Source organism: Phragmites australis, chromosome 13 (genome assembly GCF_958298935.1).
Source record: "Phragmites australis chromosome 13, lpPhrAust1.1, whole genome shotgun sequence".
Lineage (NCBI taxonomy): Eukaryota > Viridiplantae > Streptophyta > Magnoliopsida > Poales > Poaceae > Phragmites > Phragmites australis.
This window is the reverse complement of record NC_084933.1, coordinates 5,999,199-6,008,624: the sequence shown is the minus strand read 5'-3', so window position 1 is coordinate 6,008,624 and position 9,426 is coordinate 5,999,199. Positions and strand designations below refer to the sequence as shown.

The 9,426-nt window shown below is 43.8% G+C and overlaps 1 protein-coding gene across 1 annotated transcript; it reads right to left on the bottom strand.

Moving 5' to 3' along the window:
* Positions 1–290: 290 nt before the first annotated feature.
* LOC133889379 (DNA repair protein RAD5B) lies at positions 291–6,562 on the bottom strand. Its single transcript, XM_062329916.1, has 18 exons — positions 5,461–6,562; positions 5,219–5,352; positions 4,988–5,123; positions 4,843–4,896; positions 4,471–4,605; positions 4,233–4,384; positions 4,059–4,143; positions 3,430–3,633; positions 3,037–3,180; positions 2,776–2,925; positions 2,560–2,627; positions 2,350–2,472; positions 2,158–2,257; positions 1,746–1,858; positions 1,086–1,659; positions 923–994; positions 724–822; positions 291–636 (listed from the first exon to the last, which is right to left on the bottom strand). The coding sequence occupies exons 1-18, from the start codon at positions 6,388–6,390 to the stop codon at positions 514–516; spliced, it is 3,396 nt and encodes a 1,131-aa protein (XP_062185900.1). The 5' UTR covers positions 6,391–6,562; the 3' UTR covers positions 291–513.
* Between the last annotated feature and the right edge of the window lie 2,864 nt (positions 6,563–9,426).

Below are 9,426 nucleotides of genomic sequence, written 5' to 3'. Positions count from 1 at the left end.
AAAATCTAATTAGCATCTAAACCGGTTTAGAAGAATGGATGGAAAAAATACGACCAATTTTCACCCCTGACCATGAATATGCCACATGTATTAAATAGAGGAAACCTTTATGTTTCTCGAGCTTCATTGGAATTCCTAGTGTCAAACTTAGTTTTGTAGAATCACTTCGTCAGGAATGTACACGAGCGTTCGACTGAATTCAATACAACCAGAACCACAAACTCGCCACTGAAGCCTGCCTATTCATTTGCCGATATATTAGGAACAACATGGATCAACAACCTGCGATGTGTACCAAACGAAGACCAGCTATTTTCATATAATAGGTTAAGGATTTAATCATTCAAGAGGACGTTCTACATCAGAATTTGCCACTAAAGATAATATACAAAATATCACATTCCCATTCACAATGGACTGAACCTTGATAGTACCAACATGTCTTACTTGGACACTACTAAGCATCCATGACACAAAATATCAACTATATACATCTGCAGTTACTGGCAACAATCACGTGAACAGCATCTTTAGATGCTCAATGCGAGCACCCCGGACTTCATCGTCCGTCAACGCCCCAGAAATCATCCTCTGCTTGCGCACTTGCACCTGTTGCATCCGCTCCTCAACAGTATCCTTAAATAAAGGAAGCATTTGAGGTTTCAGGATCTTGGTGAACAAGCAATGCATCAAAACAGGATTGCGAAAGCCATTGTTATTTACCTTGACGATGAAACGTCTCACTTGGACTGTTCTTTTCTGCCCAATACGGTGAATTCTCATAATGGCCTGCTCTTCCACTGCAGGATTCCACCATGTATCCTATATAAACAAATAGCGGTGTCACATTGTCAATGTGACCAATTAGTTAATGTCAAGAGAATTGCCATTTCACTGCATTGACATGGTGTAGTATAACTACCATCAGAAAAACATTGGAGGCAGCAGTTAGATTTAGCCCTACACCTCCAGCTTTGAGTGACATCAGTAGCACCTGATTTTTCATACCAAATAATTAGCATGCGTCAAGAACTACTTATGCAGAAAGGAAAATACAAGCATGACTAGAAATAGCTCATGCATACCAGCTTGTCCTCACTTTCACTGAATTCCTTCAGAACTTTTTCTCTATGCTTCTGGCTCAGCTTGCCATCAAACCTCAAGAACTTGATACCCTTATGACTAAAGGGGATCTCCAGAAGATCAAAGAATGAAGTAAACTGGCTGAATACAATGCTCTTCTCCCTCTTCTTCTGAAGGTCCTGCAGGATCATGATAAGTTTGCTCACCTTGCACGAGTCCTTCCAGTTATTTTCGGCATCAACCTGGAAGCGGCACTGAGCAGGCAGTATGATCAGGTCAGATTTGCTGATGTGACTTCGACAGAGCGGACATGGCCCTCCAGCTGGAGTCCTCCAGCTAGAAAGAAGGCACTCACGGCACATCCGGTGTGCACAAGGCGTGAGCACAGGATCATCAGAAGCTGATTCAAGGCAGATAGGGCACTCGGTAGTAGCACCCTGACGAATTTCTTCAACAACCTCTTCTACATACGCACGTGACGGTAGCGCATTCTGCCTTCTAGAATAACTTTGCACTCCTTCAAGGAAACGCTGTGCTAGCTTGTCGAGGTCAGCATACTTTTGAGTATCAGCTCGGCTGCACATTAAGAATTCAGCAAAGGAATTAGATGATGCATTGATGGAATGGAAAAATAGAGTACTTTCTTGCAATGTATGGTTAACCTGATAACTAGAAAAGGGTGATTGCAGCACTGCCTTAGCCGGAGAAGTAGCTCAAGAATATTAGCATAGTTGTTAAGAACACTGCCTTGTGCTACAAATTTGTCAAACTGAACCTGTTGGAGGCACCATTTTGTGTCAGACATGCACCAAATATTGTTCATGAAATTTCATAATTATGCCAAATAATATTCAGAAGCCCAATTCAGTTAAGTTTGACCAAGATGAACAAGAATCCTGCTTTTAGCACCACATCAGTTTAACTCAATCATGAAACAAACATTGAAAACTAACATCTACAAGTCCATCTTGTAGTGCCACATCAGTTAACTCGACCATGAAACAAACATTGAAAACTAACATATACAATTCCATTTTGTATAAACGGGAAAACAACATTTAAACAAAAATATACCTTTGATCTCCTGAAAAGTGCTTCATAGAAATCATGCTCATGTTCCGATTGTTCGCATTCCACAACTTCAATATGAGCTGGAGGGAGAACCAGTATGGGACTGAAGCAAACATTGGAGCATTATGAGGCATGATATATGCTTATTTATGCAATTGTGAACTTTGAAGAAAAATGAAATAAGAAAATACATACTTTCCCGTCTTGTCTTTTGTCTCCTTGGTCCTCCTCAGCATTAGTGGCCTAAGAATAGCTCTAACAAGTTTCAATCCACTAGCTTCACCATTCTCATAAGGTTTCTGGATCAACTTCTGCCACCTAGAGAGAAACAAAAATGTCACAAGTCAGAATAACCAAAATACCTATAGTAGATATATGAATTAAGAAGTTGGATACAATCCATACCAGTTTGCATTGCACCATGGTTCAACATGTAGGAAGCAGAGAAGACTGTAGAGGTCCTCCAAATTATTCTGCAGCAAATGTGACCATAACAATGAGTTAGACTCACCATAAAATACAAAAAATTAGATCATGCTTTCAAATGTTAACATTTTAAATGCCACCAGTTCAACTGAAAGCACTGAAAACCAAATGTGAATGCCAGTCGTGAAAACATACTTGCAATGGTGTGCCTGTAAGGCACCATCTGCATTGTGAGGTTAATCCAAAAGCTGCTTGGGCCACTTTTGTTTTAGGAGATTTGATTGTGTGAGCTTCATCAAGCACAATCCTATACCAATCAATCATGTGAAACATGCTTCTGTAATCCTGTGAAGGATAGTATTTTTCATTAGCGAATATTGTGATGATCTTGTTAGTTCCAAAAAATATAACTATGACCATGAGACTGGCAGCAGAGGCCAAATGCCAAACACATACAGTTTTGTATGTGGCTGAAAGGACACCATAGGTCGTTAAGACAACATCATGCCGAGCCATCAGTACAAGGTCATCAGTTTTATCACCACCATAGTGTACAAACACAGAAAGAGCTCCTTGTGTTGCATGTGCCTCCAATTCATCCTGCGAGGAAGAACAATACATGTGTTATTACTTTTCTTGTGCAGTCAAAGTTTATTGCAGAAACTAGGAAAGATCTTCTAAATAATGTTACATTGGTTCAAGATGCACTGCACGAATAATAGGATAAACAGCAACCTGACAGACTATTAAATATTACGACCTTACAAAAATAAAATAATGCTTATTAATGATGATTGGTTGAATAAGACAATAGAAATGTACACAATAATAGTAAACTAAGATGCTTACCTTCCATTGACCCAATAATGCCATCGGGCAAACAATAAGGGTACCTCCTCTTATAGAGGACCTCAAGGTGCATGCCCTGATCGTATGATCTCTCGGATCCCTCATATCTCTTTCTATATAGTTGGAACACTCCCCCCTAGGATCTGAAAGTATCAGAGCAATGGTCATGACAGTTTTGCCAAGACCCATTGCATCTGCTAGTATCTGCAAAGACAGGTAAAGGTAATAAATAAATATGTTTCACAATACACCATCTAACCGCGATCCAATTAGGAAAACGCAAATATTAATGTTCATGTAACTGAACAAAACTGAAGGAACCATTCTGCCAGAATTATCTACTGGCACAGAGTGCTAAGAAAAATGCTCAAACAAGCAGAAACAAACATCTGACAAATCTCTCCGTAGTAGGCATGCTGTAGTACTAGGCAACATTATAATTTAGAACATCCAAATCCTCTTTACAGAAGCTAATATGATGTTATTTCTTGTTAAAATATCTAATGGGCAGCACATAACATAGCATTATAACTGTTAAGAGACAGGACACATCAGGGAAAATGGGATAACACTACCTTTGGGAACATAATATAAAGCAAGCACATGAGCAACCTTTGAAACAAGCTTACCCCTCCTCGTGTAGTCTCAGTTACACTTGGAAATTGTGTTGTTGCTTGCCCGGTGAAAAGATTAACGTACACTGGAGGAGCTCTCCTGTAAAGAACGATATAGTTTTCTTAGTTATCACCATAATCTGACATCAGTTATGTGCCATTGTACAAAAGAAACTGAATAGAACGTACTTGTCAACGATATTGTAGGCACTCCAGCAGGGATCAAGAGTTCTTGTTGCTTCGTTGGCATCCATTCCCTTCTCTAATTTAGACATCCAGAAGAGAGCTTGTTTTTGGTACGGTTTTAGAACAGAGACAAGAGTACTTGGAGGCTCTGCTTCCTGTTGTTTCGGTTATGTAACCAAATATTTAGAAACAATTAAGTTCGTACATAAATATTAACAATTGCACACGCTTCTATTGTTACCTCCAAGTTGTAAGTTTCAGCAGTGCCAACAATTTTGTTCAAGGCAGCTTCTGAAATAGCCTGCTCATCAGTGCTTTGCTCTGGAAAAGTTTGGCCAAGCACAGGAATGGATTCATCGCTGCTGTTGTGGTTACCCTAATCCATGTTTTGGAAAAGATAACAGCAGTATGGATCAAGGATCAACACAAAGAACAAAGCAACAGAAATACTGCCAGGCAAGTAGAAGTCACAAGAGAAAGCTATAATTTTCTGCACTAATATAAGTAAACGCAACAAAAGATTCATTTCATTGGTGACTTGCCCATGGTACAGTGAGACATATACTGAATAACTGATGACAGTACAAAAACAGTAAGATCGCTTGTTACTTACCCTTAGAATTTGCTTCAGCTTTCTTGTGCTGAGGTCATCGAGAGAGAAATCATCCTGCACGCGATTTACATATGTCCATTTAAAAAAACAAATTAATGATCAAGAACAATATAAAAATTATGAAAAGAATAAATCAATATGCTACCTTGTTGGACGTCCTTAGATTCAGATGATCAAATAACCAATGAAGAGGGTTGGCAGCATAACCAACACTTGCAGGAGCGAGCGTATTCCAGGATGAGAGTTCACCTTGAGTGAACACAGAGCTGTGGACGTAGAAGCTGCAGGAACAACATTCAGCATAAGAACAAACCAACATAACTGCACAGATCACTAACTAACCAAACAGCAAGCTTGTATCGCCATCAGTCATTACCTAACATACAGCAAAATCTCCTGCATCAGCCTGAGCTCCATTGTCGGGAACACAATCTTCCCCTGAATCTTCACCTTGGACGAGTTCACAAGCGGGACAATGATCTTTGTCCACTCCGGTGACAGCTTCCCAATCTGTAAACAGCATCAACAAGACAACAAGATTGGGATAATTTTGCACAAAGATATCATTCAATCTCAAATACAATCAAGTTATAAGCATCACAAGAGTTGGGTAGCAACCTCTCCGGCTCGTTTGGTGGAGAAGCGTACAATCTCCGCCAGTGTCGCCGCCTTCTTGGCTGACACTTTTACCCCGCCATAGATCCTCTCGTACGAGGGGAAGGTGAAACCGACAATCTCGCCGGCGTCTATCATCCTCCTCCCACGGTTGGTGGACAGCCCGGTGACATAGGACTTGCCGAGGAGGAACCAGTCGCGCTCCTCGGGGAAGTTGCCAAACTCGGGCTCCGGCGGTGCCACAACCATCCTCCAATCGCTAACCGGGGCAGGCGCAATCGCCATGAGCGGCGACGGGTCGTGCATCTCCACGTCCCTGACCTCCGGCGGCGGCAGCGCCCGGATGGGCCTCGGATTCAGGTACGGCACCGGGTGGGTCATCGTGAGGTCGATGGTCACCACCGCGTCCTCCCGCGGCCTCTTCTTTGGCCTCGGCACGAGGCTAATACCTCCGCCGCTCGCCACCGCACCGGGGCCTTTCTTGGGTCCGTCGCCGTCGCACCTCTCCTCCTTGACCCGGTGCAGCGGAATCGAAGAAGGATCTTTGACGGGCGAATCGATCGGCTCGCTCTTGACATTGACGGCGGCCTTCGCTGAGGAGCCGTCGGAATCTTGGCTCCCCAAGACCTCGTCGGGGGCATCAGCCTTCACCTTCACCAAAGACTGCGCCGGCGCCTGAGCGGCGGCACCGCTAACGTCGCGCTCTGCTTTGACCGGACGAGCTTTCTTGGTATCGACCGCGGCGTCGTTGTCGAGGAGCGCGTTGATGGCGCGCTCGGTGTTGCCGCCGCACCGGGACAGCGTGGCGACGACGCGGACCTCGGGGAGGGCGGACCCGAGGACGGCGCGGACGGCGGCAATCTCGTCGGCGAAGAGGACTGCCTGGGAGGGAGACTCCGGCCAGCGGGAGTCGTCGTCGCCACGGCCCACCATGGCGGCCGCCGGCGACGGGAGGCGAGACGGGACCGGAGGTAGTAGCAGTTGCTGGCGGCGGCGGTAGGTGTGAGTGGGAGAGGCGGAGTGGAGGGGAGGTTTGGGGAATTGGGGGAGATGGCGGGGTTTTGGAGCGGGGTTTTAAGGGGGTTTGAGAGATTTTTGGCGTGGGGAGGGGGGAGAGAGGGAAGGAAGAAATGTAATCTTTTTTTTTTTTTTGGCCGGGGAGGGAAAGGAAATGTGCGGAGGCAGTGAAATTTTGCGGCAGAGTTCGCGCGGTTCTTGGGAACTCAGAAACGACTATGCAGTAACACTGTGGAAGGTGGACGACGGACGGGCTTTCTCCACGTGTTGTCGGGCAGCCGGGCCGGGCCGATGTCAGCCCGATGGGCCTGGATGGCCTGCGGCCCGTAGTCCTAATGCTACAGTACATTGGGTGGCCCGGCCAAGTCGCTTGCGTTTACGTTTTTATGGGTTACAATTTCTGCGTTCAGTCCTCCCAAAAAATATCATTCCGGATACCAGTGTTAACTCGATTGATTGGGTTTATTTTAGGATGTTGTTTGAAAAGGTTTTAAAATGGAAACTGAAAAAATTGTGCATCATAATTTCTTTTAGGAATTTTAGTCGGCCACACTTCGAATGGTGGCCAGAAGACCCGATATACATTGTAGTCAACTATTTGTATCGGATATTGAAATAGGATGTAAGAAGACCTAGTGAATATCGATAACTTAGATAAATCCGAAGACTGTGTAAGGTCAATAGTGATGAGCTCGTTGGTGTTGAGGGCTTCGGATCGGGGATCTAAGGTCCTCACTGTACTCCAAAAACTAGCGTGACTAGAAACCAAAGACCATCGGAAGGAGAAATCCTCAGCAACAGAAGCCCCATAGCGGCGGCAATGGCACAGTAGACGGCCAAACCAAGGGAACCATGGGTGATGGCATGGCCGGAGAGTTGGAGACTCACCAACGACGACGAATCTGATTGGAGAAGACAGGGGCACTGTGTTGGTCCCAGAAACTTTGCAAATGATAAAGACCGGTATAATACATTAGAAGAGTTTGGGAACCAATTATCTCTGTTCTTTTTTATTTGATATTTTAGGCATCAACACGGTCTCTAACACATGACTTTAACATTACTTTTTTCTAAGCCTTTGTTGTTTAAATTTATTGATTATTTTTAAGTATGTGTCATAAAAAATCTAATAATATTATTTGCATGTGATAAATGTAAGAATTTTGTGTATGATCAAACTTTATAAAGTTTGATTGCACACATGTATCCCTAAACATCATGTATTTAAGCACAAATGGAATAACAAATTAAATCTTTAAAAGTGAAGAAGAGGTCTACTCGATCTATAATAATTACGTGGGAGACGAGCATGGCTGTTAGAATCTCAGTTTCGCCATATGGTTCTGTGACTTCAATATCTAGATTCACTGGACCTTCTTTATGATTTTAGCCAAGGATCAATCTTCGATTTTTATGATTCTAATACTTTTGATCTTACGATTTTGGATCTTATCATAAAACATCCTATCCGATTCAGAATCTTGGACTTCCATAATCTGCAATTTTGACAAGAGACAAAGATTTCAACCTAAGAAAGCAGAAAATAACCGGCAGATCTAACCATGAGCAATTACGAACCGACTGTGATAGTTGATATCACTGTCGGTTCTAGCTACAAACCAGGGATTCACTCCCGGTTCGTAAGCTCACGTACAAACAATAATTAAGCCAATACAAAATCGATAGTGATTATCGTTATCACTGCCGGTTCATAAGCTCACCAACAGAATAATAATTAAGATAATAATACAAATCAGTAGTGATAATCCTCTATAAATTGAATCGTGAGGGGTAGTGCCGGTTGAAGTGGTGCGATAGTCACTTTTGCCACTTTGATCGTCTCTACCCCTCAGGACTGTCTTCCCCATCTTCCTGAGGTTGCGTCGCCCTGTTTCCCCATCTCCTAAGCTCGTTGCCAACCTTGCCTTGCCTCCCGAGCCATCTCCTCGTCTCCCTGAGGTCGTGTCACCCCGTTTCCCTGAGCCCGCCCTGTCTCCTGAGCCCATCGCTAACATTGTGGTCGCGCCGAGCCACCTCCCGTAGTCCGAGCAGTCTCCCCATCTCCCTAACTGAACGAGTGGCAAGTTGAGTGTTCAAAATTGTGGGAATAGGTAGGTCTAAATGAGTGGCAGAAAATACGTTCGCTTTAAGATAATTGTGTTTTCTTCATTTATTTAGAATTATTATTATTACTTTGATAGCGAAAGATGTAAAACGGTGCAGAGCTACTGTACCAGGAGCTCTTCAACGTATAGTGCAATAGTACAACACTAGATCCCAAATCAAAGAACTCCTAGTATAGCAGCTTTGTAGCATCCATTCCTATTTGTCATTACAGTTTTAAGAAGATTGTAGTTTCATTTCCCTGGTTGAGACTCGCTATTGGATTATCACTGTTGGTTTATGACTTAAACTGGCAGTAATACTTAGGCCCAGTTTAGTTGGGCTTATTTCTAGCTTCTCGCCTCTAGAAACTAGAAGCCCAACCAAATAGGCCTCTTTTGTAAGCCGTTTCTCATAAGCCAGCCTCCTCCAATAGCCAAATTTGTATAGGAAGTGAGAAACAAGCCTAGAGGAGCTTCTCATCATTTGTGGGCAGATGAAACGGGATTGCCCCTAGACTTCAGGCATATTTATCCACAAATATCATCTTATAAATACTTTGAACCGGTGTTTTTTTTCCACCTCTCTCACGACGAAACGTGACATCTAGGGAACGGACCTTGCGACCTCAAGCGATTAGGGTTTCCCTATCGCCGCTGCCAGTGGCCTGCCGACCCGGCATGCTGCTCGACTCACCACTTGATTGCTCCGCCCTACCGAGCACCCCCCCCCCCTCTCGTTTTGAGTGCAAATCCAAGCTGGTTGAGTGCAGATCTAAGCATGTCTAGCACCTGCTTGCTCCTTCACATCACAAATCCACCTTGCCTTCATCCACGACACCCACCACCT